This window comes from Varanus komodoensis, unplaced genomic scaffold (genome assembly GCF_004798865.1).
Source record: "Varanus komodoensis strain SLA01 unplaced genomic scaffold, ASM479886v1 scaffold27, whole genome shotgun sequence".
NCBI classification, from domain to species: Eukaryota; Metazoa; Chordata; class Lepidosauria; order Squamata; family Varanidae; genus Varanus; species Varanus komodoensis.
In genome coordinates, this window is record NW_025335701.1 from 7,983,003 (window position 1) to 8,001,965 (window position 18,963).

The 18,963-nt window shown below is 47.8% G+C and overlaps 1 protein-coding gene across 1 annotated transcript in view; it reads left to right on the forward strand.

Moving 5' to 3' along the window:
* Nucleotides 1–17,288, forward strand: part of SMPD3 (sphingomyelin phosphodiesterase 3) — a 42,861-nt gene extending 25,573 nt beyond the window's left edge. The window contains exons 3-7 of the mRNA XM_044434148.1: nucleotides 2,721–2,876; nucleotides 4,713–4,802; nucleotides 10,621–10,684; nucleotides 16,194–16,356; nucleotides 17,126–17,288. Of these exons, the coding sequence (XP_044290083.1) occupies nucleotides 2,721–2,876; nucleotides 4,713–4,802; nucleotides 10,621–10,684; nucleotides 16,194–16,356; nucleotides 17,126–17,227 (575 nt within the window). The 3' untranslated portion in view covers nucleotides 17,228–17,288. The remainder of the gene's footprint in view (nucleotides 1–2,720; nucleotides 2,877–4,712; nucleotides 4,803–10,620; nucleotides 10,685–16,193; nucleotides 16,357–17,125) is intronic.
* Nucleotides 17,289–18,963: the final 1,675 nt, after the last annotated feature.

Sequence of the window (18,963 nt, forward strand, 5' to 3'; positions counted from 1 at the left end):
GGCCCAGGAAGGCTTTAGCTGTGCTGTGCTGTCTTGGGCAGCTCTCGCTTCATCCTTTCCCTCAGTCATAGATTTGCTCAATATCTTTAAGAAATCAATCTTCTCCTGACTCAGTTTGTTCCTCTGGAAAACTGAGTATCAGAAGCTTCCTTAGCCAAGTTGCAGTAGAAAAAGAGCACAGAAAGCGGGGTATGGTTGATTAACCGAGTCCTGTTGCTAGAACAAAGGGATGTTGTCTCGTATTGGAAAACTCGGTATTACATTGAAATGTTGGTGTGCCCCCAGCTGGAGTCTTATGTTCAGTTCTGGGCACCTCGTTACAGGAGAGAAATAGCAAGGTTGGAATCAGTGCAGAGAAGGGCCACTAGGATGGTGGCCGGTTTGCAGGGGAAGCCATATGAGGAGAGACGGAGGGAGCTGGGTCTCTTCAGCCTGGAGGGGAGGAGACTCCAAGGGGACCTTTAGCGACATACAGGTACGTGAGGGGGTGCCATGCAGAGGTGGGTCATGACCTGTTTCCCCCCGCATTCACTCTGTTTCCATGTGGCCATGTTTGTGAAGGAGACTGTGTTGATAGAGTTTATATATAGCACCCCCACCCCCTGCAACCCAGTTTTTGCAGGGTGTTTTCAGGAGTCTGAGCACAGTCATTCATACAATCAGGAAACACACAAGGCATCATGCACACACCCACACCAGTGGCAGGAGGGAACTGTGTCCTTACAAGTGATGTGTTGATACTCCTGTGGTTAAAGGCAGCTACCACCCCCGTCCTCCAGCCAACGAAGCAAGGAAACGCTTTTAACTTATTACAAATTCTTTCTTAGACCCCACTCCACCTGTTCTACACACACACACACACACACACACACACACGGCTCAAAGTTCAGGTGAGATGTCTAGAGCAGGGATCTCAAACTCAACGTACCTGGAGGCCGCTGGAAGTAGAGTCTGGGCGAGGCCGGGCCGCATCAAGTATGCCACCCCCGCGGTGGTGGTGGGCCGCTCATCCCGCAATCGGCCCGGGCGCCGCCGACACTTTGAAGGCCGCAGGGCCCCAACCCCATGCCCCACCCGTCCCGGCAACTGGCCTGCGGGCCACAAGGTTGAAACCCCTGGTCTAGAGGAAACTTTTTGATGGATTTGTACCTGGTGATTAGGGATGAACGATAATTTTGTTTCAGTGTTTTGCAAAGTATCTGAACCTGCCCCATTCAAAGTCACAAAGAGAAGTGTACCTCAAAAAAACCTGAACATTCCTGAATCAGCAATCCTGTTTGAAAAATTATTAAAAATAGATAAACGCACTGCCACCATTTAATGCAATTTAACCTTAATTCCCCGACATTCAGAGTTCTCCCAGGGTGGGACTCAAGGTGGCAACATGCGGTTCCCTGGTGGTCTCCCCTCCAAGCTCAGGCCAGCCCCAGGCCTGCTTAGCTTCAACATGGTAGATGCCTTACACAACTTCAGACCACACTCTGGAGATGGTGCTGTGGCCTCTCCTAAGACCACCTAGACTCTCTTTAAAGGCCATGGGATTGCAGCCAGGGTGGTTCAGAAGTGAGAAATGATTTATGCTTGCCCCCATCCTTTAAATGCTAGCAACTAATGGAGTGGATGGACTCAGCTGCTCAATTTCAGGCAAGAGTCCATATTCCACTGCTACAAATGTTTTACTGAATTGTTGCGTGTGTCTTCTGCAATGCAAGGGTGGACTACAAAGCTAATCTAAGAATGAATCAGCATGTGTGGCTATTCAAGCCATTTAAGTTATTCCGATTAGTTTATTGTTATTTATTTGCTTTCTATAATGGGCATTTTACAAAACAATTCTAAAACACGCAGCTATATGTCTGTAAACATATACATGCAGGACTTTCCCAGTTGGTCTTAGATCATTTTCTGGAATTCTGGAAAGCTGCTGTCAATCAATGCAGGCCTTTTCTAGCTGGTGCCCAGCATTTCCTAGCCACAAAGGTGGAGGACATCAGCCTGCAGGAGATGAGATGGACAGTAGCAAGCTAGATAGTGAGACGGATGGATTGATATAAACTCTGCTGCCTTTCAATACTTCCACGCAGGCACAAATTGAATCAAGGAGATTACTAAGGAGTATATCTGGCACCTATGAAATGGTCATTTCTAATACCTTCAACATGTTCTAAAGCCTGTTGTTTAGGTTTTGTATAGTTCTTCTCATTGCATTGCGCCTCTTCCTGTCTGCCTAAGATTTCATGAGCTTTTTTTGCATCTGTATAGGAAATACCTCAGACATCACCACTACCCAATATATAGGACTGCTTTCCTCCTGGCATTTTCAAGAATACCTTGTCTGCTCACCTCTTACGAACACATCTGTTCTTCTTGCCAAGTAGGGCTGATAAAAGAATGTGCTTTGCAGTTGTATTTCCCCTTCAGCTGAAATATTGCTCTAAAATATCGGGCTTGCCCTTTGGCTTGTCCTGCAAGTGTTTTGGCTTCCACCCAACAGGGTCCTTATCCTGGCCTTCCCTAGTTGGTTCTCCTCCAGATGTATTGGAAAACTATCAGACCTATCCCGGTCCAACCCGTCTGAAGATCACCAGGGTGAAAGAGGCTGACTTGTATTTCTCTCTCGATCTTGCTCTCAAATGCAATGGAGAATTAATTGCATGATAATCTGCTTTGCAAGAATTGCTTGATGTTGTTCCCATATCCTTGCGTTTTGTTTCCTGCAGGAGACACTACTATTCGATGCGAACAACTGGATCTGCTTCAGGATTGGCTGGCTGATTTCAGAAAATCTACCTCCTCCTCCAGCACAGCCAATCCAGAGGAGCTGGTAGCTTTTGACATACTCTGCGGCGATCTCAACTTCGACAATTGCTCCTCAGGTGCGCCATGGTGCCATCGCTACGCCATGCACACTCCAGGAGAGGTGCAAATGGCTCCTGGAGCTACTTCTGGCAGAATGTTGCTCACAAAGCCCCGTTTGCTGACTCCTGCCATGGATGTGTAACAGTTTGTCTTTATTTTGTTCATCATTAATTTATTTGTGCTGTCCATTGGCTGCAGCTCTCTGGGGCAGTTCACAAGCAAAAGCTTAAAGACCTAAAATACGGTACCATAACAAAGCATAGTATTAAATTATAGGGTTAAAAAGGGATAAAACCAGAGTGCCGTGACCATGACCTAAGAACACAAGAACTGAAAAAGCCTGGAGAAATAAAGAGCAGGAAAGTGTACAATGCAGGCACATGGCAAAACTCCTGCGTTCATTGTCCAGAAACCCCTGCCCTGCACAACCTGGCAGGTCACATGGGATGACCAAGTGGGAACTCCTTTCTGCTATAAAGGAGGATGGGAGAAACAGGAGTGCAAGGGAACCTTATCAGCATAGCCTCTCAATTCCTATTTTATTTTATAAAATATTTTTATTAAATTAGATAAAATTAAATTTTACAAGTTTTAATGAATGATTATTACTAATTTATTTAATTAAATAGTTAAGTGGCAATTATTTATTAGTTGTTAATTGTAAAATTAAAATTATAAAAATAAAAATTCTAAAGTTTTATAAAATGACAAAATATTTTACTTCACTTATTTATGTTTAGCATTAGGGCAGCTGGGGTCCTTTTTGCTCCACCCATATCTTTTTTAAATCCCTTTCTCTTGCCTTGAGATCAAGGATTGTCCTTCTGTGTGGCCTGAAGCGCTTGATGCTGCCTAATCTTGGAAACTAAGCAGGGTCAGGCTTGGTTAGAATCTGGATGGGGGACTTGCCTCCTTCATTGAGCAGGCGGTTGGGTCCAATGGTCCTCTAGGCCTATTCCAGCTGTGTGATTTTATGACAAATGACAGTGCTTCGCTTCTGCGGCAGCCACTGGGGAGGGGTCCCCTGAATTCAAATGAATTCTGACATTTCATCAGACTTTATGGAGGAAAAGCATGAGAAGGTGTCAACCAGTCCCAAGTATTTGCACAGGATTTGATTTATAGCTGATTGGCACTGAAAGCTCGAGTGTATAAATAGTGGTCCCAAACTTAGGAATGAGTGTAAAAGGGTTCAAAATATTTTTACACCTGAAGAAGAAAAATGGAACCCTCTTCTCCTGGCCACATCTGGTCTCCAAAGGTACCTGTCTGCAGATCAAACTGCATGTTACATTGATTGTGTGAAGCTGAGCTGGAGAGTTTTGTTTCGTTTAATATAAATGTGCGTGGACCAAGACTGAGGGGTGTCCGCCTTTCTTTTCCCGAAAAGGAGAGTTTAAAATCAGGCAAAATTCTGCACTGGGGTCAGCGTGGGGTTTTTCCCTTTGGTTTTTAACCACCCCTTCACACGCGTGCGTGCGCACACACACACACAGATGCCAGTTGGAAGGGAATGGAGAACCGGGTTGCCAGCAGGAGCAGTTTAATCCCTCCCTCCTGGTGCGAGCTGCTCCTGATCCGAAGTAAGGCTGCACAGGGTTACTCTGAAGGCGGTTACTCCACCCAGCCCTGCCATACGTGATACCATTAAGGAAACATCACAGCCCACCCTGGGGAGAGATCGCAGCATCTAGCTCTCTTGGGAGGGACAGAAAAGGTTTGCCAGCCCTTGGTGGCACTGATGTTAAATGTCCAGGTCCAAGAGCAAACGCCCACGCAGGACTCTTGGTCCCCCGTTGCCACGCCTTTTCGCATGCCTGACCTCTTCATGGTGCTCTCTCTTCTCACCACAGATGACAAGCTGGAACAGCAGCACTCCTTGTTCACCCGCTACAAGGACCCGTGCCGCCTTGGCCCAGGGGAGGACAAACCGTGGGCAATTGGTAAGTCGTGACGTTCCGGCCATGGCAGGGCCTGGCAGGGGTGTCCTCAGCCACGTGGGGGACCAGCTGAAGGAGCTCACCTCTGAGCGTCTTCTACACAGGTTAAGCCTTCCTCAGCCCAGGTCTCTCTATACATTTGGGACTACAACTGTCACAACCACACTGGCTTTATAAACCAACCTGGGATTGGATCTGCAGGAGTGGCCCCCCTGGAGGTCCCCTTACCCAGAGACCTGCTTGACGGGGGGTAGTGGCCAACTGGGACCGAGGAGCCGTTCACAGCACTCCTCTTGGCCACATCCCGGAGCAGAGTCCAGATTTTCAGGGGGCTGCATGCGTGCAGTCTATCCCCACCAAAAGCAGGTCTTTAGTAAAGGAAATGTGTCTGGCCACGCCGTCCTCAGGCACCTTGCCCTGCAACCAAAACCCATGGAAGACCCAGTTATTTATTTATTATTTAAAGTTGTTGTATGCCGTCCTCTTGCTATATAGCCTCGGCTCACACAAATAAATAAATATAATACAAACCCGGAAACACCCTGGCTGCACAATTAAAACCTATAAATATTATATGTTGTTAAAATATTGTTTGAATAAAAAGGTCTTAGCCTGGTGCCGAAAAACAAATAACGACGGCTCTAAGCGGACCTCTCTGGGAAGGGCATTCCACAGATGGGGCACCACCGCAGAGAAAGCCCTCCTCTGGGTACTTTGCTTCCTGATGTCTCTCCCGGAGGAGGGCCTCTGCTGCTGATCTCAAGGGGTGGGAGGGCAAATATGGAAGCAGGCGTTCCTTCAAGTATCCAGGTCCCAAGCCATTAAGGGCTTTATAGGTGATAACCAGCACCTTGAATTGAGCCCACACTTCGATGGGGAGCCAGTGAAGCTGGTAGAGGACAGTGAGAGTAACGCCCAGTCCCCGTCAGCAACCTGGCTGCTCTGTTTTGCACCATCTGAAGAATCCGGACTGTCTTCAAGGGCAGCCCCACGTAGAGTGTGTTACAGTAATCCAATCGGGAAGTAACCAATGCATGTGTCACTGTTGCTAGACAATCTTCCTCCATGCAGCTGACGGATTAACCAAAGCTGATGGAAAGCACTCCTCGCCACCGCAGTCACCTGAGCTTCCAGGGACAGCTCTGGGTCGAGGAGCACTCCCAAGCTGCGGACCCTGTCTTTAGAGGGAGTGCAACCCCATTCAGGACAAGGGCCAAGTCACCTACACCGGAGCCTGAGCCACCCACCAACAGGACCTCCATCTTGTCTGGACTGAGCTTCAGTTTGTTGGCCCTCATCCAGCCCATTACCTCAGCCAGGCACCGGTTCAGGACAGCCACTGTCTCACCTGGATCGGTTGAAAAAGAGAGGTAGAGCTGGGTGTCATCAGCATACTGATGATTCCGCAGCCCACACCTCCGGATGACCTCTCCCAGCGGTTTCATGTAGATGTTGAATAGCAAGGGGGACAAAATGGACCCCTGCGGAACTCCATGGCATGGCTGCCATGGCGCAGAGGTAAATGGCCCATCTCTCCCCAACCGACTAAAAGGGCTGTAGCTAAGCATGGAGGGAGAGGGACCTTAAGAGGGCAGCAGGAGATCTTACCGTGCCTGATAATCAGGAAGTCCCAGAGCATTAACCCCAAAGAGCTCCACTAACCTCCAGCCTCGTGGCCGCACACGTATCCAGAGCAGGACTTGGCCCGGGGCGGGAAAAACCTTCACAAGGCAAGCCGCAAAACCTGGGCTGCCTGTGCCAATGGGCAGGCTGGCCTCACAACTCTCCCCAAAGCCAGTGGGAGTCCTAGAATTTGGCCAGATCCTTATTTACAAATCCCCCCTAGCAGTTTCCAACTCCCCCGGGTGCAGGTCTTCTACCAAAGGAAACGGTTCTTAGCCGCCTGTTCAAGACCAGGTTCCATCCAGCGTTTGGTCTCACAACAAGGGCAAATTCTCGGTGGGGATGCATCTCCCCAGCTGTTCTGGCGAGCTCAGGGAGGAGGGGATTCTGGCAAGGGTGGGAGGCTGTGTCACCACAAAGAACTGCTGGCACCGCACCCCACAAGCCCGTGATTTCATTTCACCCCACTTTGGTGCCTCCTCCCTGCTCCGCTCTCCACCGTGCGCTTGTTGGGTGGGGCAAGTGCTGACAGGGCAGCCTGCTCCGCGCGTCTGATCTTCAGGTGGCGTTCAACCACATCCTCAGTCCCGTGGAAAGACGGCACAACCGGGGCAGACAACTGGCTTCAGCCCTGCTCTTTCCCGCACACTGCTGCAGGGTAGCCCTGGGTCCTGCTCTGCGGAGGACAGTCCTCTGTGCCAGGGGACAGCTGCCTCCCTGTGGTTGCCCTCTGTTTGAAGGCTCTCCCGTCCAAGCCTCGCTTAATGATCCAGACCCACAGGAAGGCTGGGAGCGCGTCGCTGGGAAGCGCCTGGCCAAGAGTCTGGGCAGGGGGCAGGCCCACCCCGTTCCAGCATTCTACTTTTATTTAAAGTAGAGCAACGTCTAAACTCACACCATTTGTGTAGATTAGCATGTGCAGACGTCATACACACTCATGTCCCATTTCGTCCTCCTTTTGGCACATGACAATACAGCAGGAATAATGCAAGGTGGTTCAAGGCATGGACAGGGACTCAGCAGACCTGGGTTATGGTACCTGCTTGGTTGTGAAGCAGTCTGGGTGACTTTGGGCCCATCACTGACTCTCAGTCTGGCCTACCCCACTGGGCTGTTGTGAGGATAAAATGGAGAGGAGGGGAAACGTGGAAGCTTCACTAGGTTGCTTGCAAGAGGAGACGAGGCGGGGGCATCTATAAGCCTATCACTGTGGTTTGCGTACAGAAAAACTGGGACTGGCATTCCCACCCCACTGTGGTGACTTTTAAACTGGGCCTGGCATGCTGAGAGGAGATTTGGCATGGAAGCAGGAGAGGATCTCTCGCTGTGCGGAGTAACCCTTTGGAGGAAGGCTGTCCCTCCCCACATTCCTCCTCTGCTCTGATTTTAATTTTCTGCCAGCACAGAACAACCAGACTGCATGCAAGCCATTGGGAAGGTTTCTGGAGATTAATATGCGATTAAGAGGAGATTTCCCAAGTACCTTTATCAGGATGGTATGAAGGACTCTGCCAGTGTAGCTTTCTCATGCTTTCAATCTTCAGCTTGGTTCATCTTGAACCTTGAAAAGTTCTCCAGTCTTGAACTCTGAGGCTTTTTAAAAAAAATGACACACAAATTCACAAGCCCTTTTGTGCACATTGCTCCTAATTCAAGTATTTTTGCATATATTTTTGTCTGATACACAAATTTTTGGAACAATATGTTCCTTAAGATACACATCTTCCTACACTGGTTTTGATGGCAGAACACCATTTCAAAAAAATGTGAATTCCAAATGAGTACTGATTACTGAATTTTATTTTGCACTGCAGTTGAACTGTGCAAAGTTGGGTAAGTTCACACTGAAGTGCAAATAGAATGACTTTCTTCCCCATTTGTTCAGAGGTCTTCTGTGAGCTGCCTTCCCTTTGTACACCTCTGGATACTTTTCTACCAACACCTGGAAGTTCTGTATGTTCAGATTTTCACTTGTATGTCGCTCACACAGATACGAGCTTAGGGAAATGGGAGGACACAGGAAGGGGTGGAACAAGGCCGAGAGGCAGGAATGGCTATCGCTGCCTAGGCAAAGTCTCACCTGAGCAAGGTTTTTATTGGCCTTGCTACTGAGCAAAGCCAACGGCCAGCCTGAACAAGGGAAGCCACGCTGGGTCTTGGAGAGCCCTCACTGTCCAGAGCAGCACAACTACAGTACTCAAACTTGCCCAGGGTCCAGCTTTTAGGCACCTTATTTAAAATAATCTTATATTACTTTTTTTAAAATTCAATGTTAGCACACAAAGTGACTTGTACCATTCAATTTAAAATAACATAATAAAACAATGCAGTTTAAAAAAATACAGGCAATCTAAGATCAGAAAAGTAGGGCAATCAAGATGATAAAACCAGCAAGCGCTAATCATCCCGGATAACCCTTAGGTTCTTCCCACTGTGGAAATACGTGCCTTCCGTAGGGAAAAATCTATTTCTGGTCTGCGTCTGTTTTGAATATATACAATCATGGCCATTCCTTCTACTCTCTGATCAGCCTGCAGTCTTTCAAACAAGCATGAAGATTTGATTTATATATACAACTCCCCCTAACCTACACAATTTGTAAACAACTTCCCCTAAAATAAGTGTTTTGGTGTACAACAATGCTTAGCATACACAAGTATTGCACAGTGTCTGAATGGAGAACAGGACTGAAAAATGTGCAGATATGTGCAATGTGATAGACAAGGGTGTTCCGATCTGCTTATTAGCCCAGGAAATGCAAATTAGGCTCTGTTGTTTAAAATTAGCTTGGATTTTTTTCTGGAACAAACATGATTCTCCTTAATCTCTGTTCAAAAGCTCCCTTATCACTGAAAGAAGTAAGCAGCGCGATGCGGTGTAGCAGGGATGCCGAACCTTTTTTAGACGTTTTCACATAAAAGGAGCGAGGCCAGAATTTCCAAAATAGCAGTCTCTTTTAGCTTAAATCCTTACTGCCAGTAACATAATCAGTATCATCTCCGTTGGTTACCAGCTGAAACCCAGGGCCACTTTAAGGCGCTTACTCTGACATATAAAGAAAGCCCTGAACAGCTTAGGGCCTGGATATCTAAAGGAACATCTCCTCCCATATACACTGACCTGGAACCTAAGATTATCTTTGGAGGTCCTTCTGCAGGAGCCACCTTTAAAAGAAGCAAGGAAGTCCCCATGAGGGGAAGGGCCTTCTTGGTTGTGGCACCCTGATTGTGGAATCAGCTCTCCTGGAAGCTGCACCTGGTACCAACCCTTTATACCTTTCAGCACCAGGTCAAATCCCTTTCATTTTCCAGATGTTTTAACTTAAAATAGAATTTTATTTGATTTTACACTGGTTTTTATTCATATTGTCATTGGTATTACTGTGGATTTACCATCATTTTGGGCTAGTTGATTGAAAGGTCGACAGTTCCAATCCGCACATGGGGTGAGCTCTCGTTGATTTGCTCCTGCCAACCTTGCAGCTCAAAAGCATGCAAACGCAAGTAGATAAAAAGGTACCACTTCGGTGGGCAGGTAACAGCATTCCGTGCACTTCGGTGTTTAGTCATGCCGGCCACACAACCACGGAGACTGTCTGTGGACAAGCGCTGGCTCCCTCGGCCAGGAAACGGAGATGAGCATCGCCCCCTATAGTCAGGCATGACTGGACTTTAATGCCATGGGGAAACCTTTACCTTTTTACCTTATTATTATGCCTGGAGGAGTGTTGTCCATGGGATCGTGATGGGTTGGATGCGACTTCGCAACTAGCAAGCAAGCACTTATTATGACTATTTATTCGTTAATTGTTGTTCATGTTGCTTGAATTTTGATAGACCTTGTTGATGACTTAGTGGCATCAGAGTTATTTATATTATGCCATGTTTTTATATGGTTTTTATCCTTGTTCTACACTGTACAGAGAGCATTTTTGTTGAATTAAGTTTTTTAAAGCTTTAAATAAATAAATAATCTAAGCTTTCGGGAAGGCATTTTCATTTAGATTGAGGAAAGAACTGGGCCAAAGCAGGAAAAATCGGCCATCAGCACTCGGGGAAGCCAGGAATTGGGGTGTGGCCAGCTTGGGAGCCCAAGCCTAACCCTAAGCCTGAGCTTCAGGACAAGTGCAGCTTAGCATCGAATCCATTCTTAAACTGAAGAAGGCTGCAGCTGACAACGTGTCCCTCTGTTTTCACAGGAACTTTGCTAGACCCAGAAGGATTATACGATGAAGAAGTATGCACTCCAGATAACCTACAGAAGTACGTATTATCTCGCTTTCTTGGTTATTTGTCTGATCAATATAAATGCTACAATTTTCACATAGGGAATTCACTACGGAATACTGACTGCTGCAATTAGAGCTGAAGTCGGGACAAGGCCGGCAGGAAAAGGGCATCCTCAGCCCTGCCACAATCACACTCCTTTTGGCAGTGGTGAATTGCTGTGTGGGAAGGAGAATTCTTTGGAAGGTTTGGTGCGGGTTTGGTTTGGTTTGGTGAAATCCATTCACCAAATGGAACCAAACTGTTAACCCATGTCAAGACTGAATAAAGGAAGCGTTGGCAGTCTGGAGCTGCCACTGAAAGAGTAGAAGATGAAAGAGACATTGATTGATCGACTGATTATTGCATTTCTATATAACCCATAGCCAAAGCTCTCTGGGCAGTTCACAACATTTAAGTCACCCATCCAGATTTCGATTAGGCCTGACCTTGCTTAGTTTCCAAGATCAGACAAGATCAGGCCCTTCAAGCTATACGAAAGCTATTGATTGATTGATCGATCAAAATACTTCTATATAGCTTAATATTTTTAAACAATCTCTAAGTGGTTCCCATGAAATGAGAGAAGGAAGAGATTTATGATGTAAGCAGCGCTGAGTTCTTTAAAAAAGGAAAAGGTGGGATATAAACCTAACACACTCACAGTAAAATAATTACTCTAAAATCTGTTTAGCAATAAATAGTGACAAAACTGGGTGGTGATATCTTTCATATACAGCTCAGGAAATAGAGAGCAAGGATGTTTCCAAGAAGAAAACCTCTCTGAAAATGTCACTGGTTAACTGGTTGGACACAGGAGTAGGGACCCTGGTCCTGAGTTTGTGAGCACTTTGTAATATTTGGGGCTTTGCAGCCATGTTCCGACCTTTCTCAGACTGGTGCGCTCTGTGTTGCTGCAACTCTATCCATCCTGCAGCCAGCACATGCTAATGGGGGATGCTGGGAATTGTAGTCTAACACTTCTGCACAGTATCAGGTTGGAGAAGGCTGACATTCTATAGGAGCGAGAGGTAAGCACGAAACCCAGAACTCACTTCTTTTCCTCCACATCATGTAGAATATATACATTGTGTCATTGTGTGAGCCAAGTTTTACACAATAATATTATGCAATCCTCTGAGACTTTCCTGGGAGTCACTGGAACTCCCACCTCAGTTCAGTGGGGCTTACTTCTGAGTAGACGTCTACAAAAATTGTATTTTTTTAAATGTTGGAAAATAGAAGTACTCCAAAAGGCTCAGAGGTAAACACATAAATCTTTGTGCCCTGTGGCATTTACTTTTTTTCCTTACATTTTTCAAAGGGTAGTTTATCTCCATCTTACAAGGACACTTCATTCAATTGGCATTTAAAATGTCTGCTCAGAACTGATACGTTGCCTAGAAGCTTCAAAACTCTACTGACTTCTTTAAAAAATAAGCAAAGCATACGCAGGTACCTGTATGAAATTTCTAATGTCATTGACAAACTAGATTAGGCTTAAAATAGATCGGTACAGAACCCTCCAATAATAAAATTTTGCTAAGATTTAAAAACTAATTTATCATGCTGTCTATATTGGCATCAATAGTTCTGGAACGAGCCCGATAAATTAGACTTCCATTAGATTTCCAGCACCAACCTCTGGGAACCTATTAATAAAGTTAAAGAGACCACAGTATTAAATACATCAATGAGAATGACTGCATGGACCCGTTTCCTTATTAAAAAGATCGATACATGTTGTTGCTGCTTAGTTACAATGTGCTTCCACCTATGCTTTGATTAATAGGCTACTGTTAGGGTGAAGATGAAAGAACCATTTAATTAAGACACTTACAAGTCTAGAATGGATTTGCTACTGGTCTTTTTCACTCAACACCCTGCCTTTATGCAAAAGAGCCCCCTCCATCGATTCTTCTATCACTCAAGTATTATCACGGGTCAGAACAGTGCCATACCCACACCTCCTTCAACATCTTTTTGCCGTGCTCATTCAATTTAGTAGAAAAGAACGCACGGCATTGGCCCACTCTTAGTGCTATGATAATCTCCAAACCAGTCACAGGTCAAAAACAATTCTAAAGTAGGGTTTGCAGCCACCTCAAACAGCATTTCCAATGGGGTCTCCAACATGATGCCCATTTGAAAAGTTTCCCCATTTTAAAGAATATATGTACAAGGATTCCCATGAGATGCATACACCTTCTAGGCATCATTCATGGGGTTCAACAAAAATGGATCAAATAGCCCAGTGCATATGGATTTGAAGGTGGTATCTCTGTGCTACTAACTCATGGAGCCAAAGTGATGTTAGAACTTGCATTAGATCAGGCAAGTGTTTGTTTCCAATTTTGTAGTATTATTTTTAGCTGGGAAAAGGGAACAAAGAAGAGAATTCAATTCCCCTTCCATTTGTTAATTGCCACGAAGCAGGTAAATCATTTCAGCAGCTTCCGTATCCGTGGTATTAAAGCCTGTTCCAGGACAACATTTATCTGTGTAATAACTTCCTCCTGCTGCTTCTATTGCATGGCCAGTAACTAGCCAAAACAGGCAGTCCCTTACCAAAGAGGCATCCTGTACCCGTGAAACCAAAGGAGTTGCTGAAGGAGATGCAGGCTATGAGCCATCGGCTGCGCCCACCTCCAGACTTGCTGCTCTTCATTTTCTCCTGCTATGGAGGGAGAGAAAATCTTCTGGCCCAATGCCAGCTTTCACCTTGGCCCGGAAAACCACCGTTTGCAGCCAATGTCGAGAAGAGCAGCTGCAGTACAATATTAGGCGTGTTAGTGACCTGAGACATTTTGCTCCCTGAGGCAAAGGGCAGGATGGCAGCCCTCACCTACCCACCATGTCAGGAAGCTGACTGGACTGCCAGGTGGATCTTACTTCCACAGTTGTGACGGGGTAACATCCTCCATCCTCCACAGCACCTAAGGCTAATATGGGGGGGGGGGGACAGGTTGTGTAACTGCCGCCCACAAGTAACTGCCACATGAGGCCATCATCTTATTCTGCTTTATGGTAGACCTGGCCCTGTAGGACACGGTCTCTGCTCCCATAAGGCCAAGCAAAAGCTTACCAGGGCTGGCCAGTACCCCCCTGAACAGTGCATGTGGCTCTCGGACAATGACTGCAGCACGCCAGGGTTCCTTGGTTGGGAAGTCAACATGGAAAGGGATTCCCCAAGGCCACTTCGAGTAAGGCAGGCAGGAGTGGGTAGAGGTAAGGAATTGTTAGGACTTCAACTCCCAGAAGCCCCTGTCAGCAAAGCCTTTGGTGAGGAATACCGGGAGATGAAGTCAAGACATCTGGAGATGTTTCTCCTCACCAGCTGTAAAATGTGGCCATCTTTTGAATGAATACATTGCAAAACGTATTAAGCACGCCTCAGCACTTTTCCTGGCTTCTTATTTAATTTGCTGTTATGAAGTGGAGATAATCTGCTGGTGTTTCCAGAGAGGTCAACTCCATCTGAGCCAAAGCTCTTTGTTAAATTGGAAAATGAACATTTCAACTGTTGTTTCCTCAAGCAGGCTGAGAAATGGTCCATCAGTTGGGCTATTGAAGACTATTAATTAGAGCACCGTCTCAATTTTGAGCAAACGCAAACCACCCTCTTCATAATTAAAAGTGCCCATCTGGAAATAATTGATAACTATCGATTCCTTAATATGGAATTAATCAGAAGCAGCAAACATGTATTAATTCATTAGGTCTCTAGAGATAAGGCAAGACTTCAGAACATGTTAAAACCGGGTGTTACATTTTAAAGACTGATAAAGTCTGGGTAGGAGGAATCAATCACAGCAATTATGAGCATGTATTTCTAATTTTCCTGATAAGGAGCCATCAAACTTCAAGTGCCGTGGTTCTTCCTTTTTATGGAATCTCTCTCTCCTTCTCTCAATTCTAAATTTTGGAGCAACCATCAGTGCTGTGTTCAAAAATTCCAAGTAATATTCCTGGGCTCCAAGGTCCCATTTGAAGAACTCGCCCATTGTTCTTAATTAACAAATTAATATCTTCAGTCCTGTGTAGATTTGTTTGGGAATAAGCTGCAGTGTACCCAGCTGGACTTGCTTCTGGGTAAACTTGCACGTCTGTTAGCTCAGCAACAGCAACCCTGCTCCCATGTCCCCTGCATGCACAGAGGTCAAATCTGAAGTGCTACTGCTCTTTCACATGATGCATGGCCGCTGATAAAATCCATTCCACCACCCCAGCTTCTGTGGGGAAAGGGAAATTTGAGGCATGGCGTAAACATCCTTCTCATCACAGAGTCCTGCTGCTTGGACCCCGTGAGCCCTGCATACGCAACACCACTGCTTGTGCACTGTAGGTGCAGAGAAGCAAGCAGGTGCGCACTAGCATCTTGGGATGTATGAGGTGTCCGTACTGTGTGGGATACAATACATGATACATGGCACCAGGTGCCATGGCCTGGGCTCTCCAGACTCTGGGCCGCTGCAAGGTCCGAGCTCCTGGCAAACACACGCAGCATTCATGGGGTGCTCACCAGGCATCGATCCTCATGTGCGGTGCAAACAGAGCCACCCTTCCATGCCCGCCACTGATGCTGGCAGCAGCAAGTGGGAAAGAAGGCTGGGCACCGGAAGAGCGTCTGGCATGCTGGGCCGCGTTTCCCCCTGCACCGGCAGCAGCGGCGAGGGGAGGAGGAGGCTGGCCCCACCTGTAGCGGCCCTCTTACTTATGTATTCAACGTATATTCCGCTGTACTAGTCCGAAGACTCTCACCCCCCTTCACCTCCTGCAGCCGCGCCTGATGGGGAAAGTTGCCTCTGGCACAGCCAGGGTTCTGCGGACGCTCGCGGACGCCTCTTGGCTCAGCCGCTTTGCAGGACCAGGCCGAGCGGAGGAGGTCACGCGTGATTCAGAGCCTGTAGCGTGTAGATTGTGTGGGGTGATCAGCCGCTTGGCAGCCCTGATGAGTGGAATCGGCTGCCCCAGCCAAAGTCGTGGGGGGAAGCAGAGCGCGGGGCAGGAGAGTGAAAGGCAGGGCAGATGCTGTGCCCTCCATCTCCTCACTTTGCGCGGAGCAGAGCCCAAGTGGTGCTCACTTTGCCGCGTGAGGAATAAGTTAAGTTACAGTCTTCACCTGGCAAGCAGGCACTCGTTCTGGGAGGCCCGACAGTGGACTGGAGCGGCACTTGGCTTCCTTGGGCGCAGGGTGCCCACCCTCTGTCACTTTTGTGAACCATCTCCTCTGAAGAGCCGGTGTGCCGCTCTGGCCTGTTGTAGGGGTGGGAAACCCAGAGTTTAGTCCTCACTCGGCCACAAGGCCCACTGGTGGCTTTGGGCCAGCCGCTGACTCTCAGCCTGGTCTACCTCACAGGGTCGTTGTGGCAATAGAATGGAAGGAGAGCCATGTAGGCCACCCCGGGTCCTTGCAGGGGGTGTGGGGAGGCCGGATACAAAAGAGGTAAGCAACATCAACAACTGGAAAGGGGCTCCAGTGACCCGTGTCTGGTTTGTGAACCAGGACGATGGAGAGCGAGGAAGGGCGGAAGGCGTACCTTGTGTTTCCCGCCAGCAAGACCCACGCCTCCAGCCAGAAGGGGAGGAAAGGCGTGCTGAAGGGCAACGGGAGGCGGATTGACTACATGCTTTCCACAGAAGAAGGACTCTGCCTGGAGTGGAAAGTGGTGAGCTGCCTCATTCGCAGGGCGTGTGCCGAGCGGGGCAGGGGGGTTCCGTATGCATATCGGGTGGAGGAGCCAGGCCTCTTTCCAGGGAAACTAGCGGCAGCCACATCTCGGGTGGTTCGAGATCGGGAGGCCTCGCGTCTGCCGGGTAGGCTGGAGGCAAAAGAAGCAGGACCCACGTGGGCGTCGGATTGTAGCTTCAAGTCTTGGGAAAGGCCTTTCCACCTTTCTGGAATGGTGAAAGGCGTGCAAAAGCCGGACGTGTCTGGACAGTCTGACTGGGAATTGGGGCTGGGCCATCGCAGGTGCTCCAGCCCATACACAGAAGCTTCTTAGCCAGTAAATGGCTCCAGTTCCCCCCCAGACCTTTTAAATCTTAGCAGTCTAATTGAATAGAAAAACACAGCTCTTGGTTGTGGCTATTCCTGAATGATTCAGGGGCAGAAATCTTTGCAGGTCACCCAAGAGATCCACCGATCGATGGCCATCTCCTGGCCGCCCACGCTTGTCCTATAGCACAGGAAGAACCTCTTTGAGCTCGAGGGCCACACTTTGGAGAACCTTTCCTGCCATTCCCGCTTCTGCACAAGCCATTTCGACTTTTCCAGATGTGGAAATGTGCCCCAAAAGTCAGGAAAGCACCAGAGAGCATTAAGAATTGCAGCCCTCTGCTGTGGCGAGCATTAAAGAAATCCGGGATATGAATGCAGTGCGAGCATGAGGAGCCCGTACTTGGTCTTTCAAAGCGCTGTTTTGCATTCTTCTGCAGGAAGTGGAAGAGTTCAGTTTTATCACCCAGCTGGCGGGACTGACCGATCACCTGCCTGTTGCCATGCGCCTTATGGTTTCAATGGGAGAAGAGGATCCTTAAAGGAGGATGGTGGGGGGTTTTCCTTGGAAATTTTGCAGAGGAAACTTCCAAATGCGCGACCAGGAGGCAAGAGAAAAGCTCGGATTCTGGGTGCCCCCCCGCAACACACCCCGAGATGGACCCGGTTTGGCCGAGGCTGCCGCTGCACCAGCGTTTCAAACCCTTCTCTGTTTGCTTCCAGCCGGGAGGATGCTCAAAAGGGAAGCAGAGAACGTACGTGGGCGCATGCAGGGGGAGGTGGGGGGACACGGATGAACCGACCGACAAATGTCACAAGTTGCCAGGCAACCAGGCACGCCGGTATTTCTACACTTTCACTGTGGACTAAAAGGAACGGAGATCGATGTCCCAATTCCTTTGAACCAGTGCCATTCTTACTAAATGATGTTCTTTTTATATACACACACACATATATAAACACACACACACGATATATAGCACAATTTAGTTTGTAATCAGTCAGTGTTAGTGCTGCTCCGAGAGTGAGCTTTTGCATCATTCCTTTATATATCCTTAATGAGCTAATGTTTCATTTCTCTTTCTAATTCTCCCCCACCTTCTTCCTTTGGGTTGGTTCTTATTTAGCTTGTCAGCGTCGTAGTAGCATGCCTGCCTTGGAAGCATGCGTCTCCACTGCATGCCACTCACTTTGAAACGGAATGGCCATTACGTTGCCATGGGGGTGGGGGGGAGGCGACGTGTGTTGTGAAATGGGGGGGGGGGGGTGCAAAAACCGTGATGAGAATCCAGACCCAAAAGAATCCAGATAACAACCTTCTTGAGCATAGAATAGCCAAGCTTCAAGTGCAATGCTGAATGTTAGAAAGCATCTATATTTCCGAATTAGGGACGGTTTATCCGTCCACTTTGGTTTCGCTCTGTTTCTGAATATTCCCATCTTAAGTTTGGCTCATACTGAGAATTGAGCGTTTTTCCACTTTCAAAAGATTTGAGGTACTTTGTTTTTCAAGTATATATGAAATCTTGCCACATTTCTGCATGCCTTTTTCCTCACCCATGCGTATTTGTCCCCAGCATTGCCAGCTTTTTGGCAAGCAGTTTTCCTAGCATAATGCTGCCTGGATGTTATTTTCACAAATATATTCATTTCTGTATGCCCGTTCTGATGGCAGAATTCAGAGGCGTGCAGTTCCCATTCGTGTATTGCTTGGAAATCGCAAATGTAAGGAAATTTGCACTGGGGTGCAAACGGAACAAGGAGTTGACCCTTCCCTTATCTGATGCTGTCTTTCCCAGTGGCCATCCGGGCCATTCGAAAGACAACAGTAACGGAGGGCTGATTGACATGAGGGCCAGATCCAAGTGGCAAAGGCTTCCTCCACTGCTGCTTGTGGGTAACAGGTGTAGGCAAGCAGAGGAAGCTGCTTGTACCTGATCTTTGAGCTCTCCAGCCTGGCACTGCGCATCCTGCCTGGGGCAGCCATTCCGAGCAGAGCCAGGGTTGCTTTGTAATTAGCAAGGATGCCCAGCCTCCTCTGAGCTTACAGGGGGAAAAACATTTCCAGCAAAAATGGATTCTTCCCTGTTGTGATGCAGAGGGGCTTGCCATGGCTAGGTTTGGAAGGGGCGGGAAGTCCCACCTGCAGCTTCGTTTGGAAGAGTAGCATAGGACAATGGAGTTGCCTTTGAGGATGCAACCCACTCTCTCTGCACCCTTCAGCCCCAGTGGATGCAGGCAGCAGCTCCATAGCAGGGCGCAAGCTTTGTACGCAGTC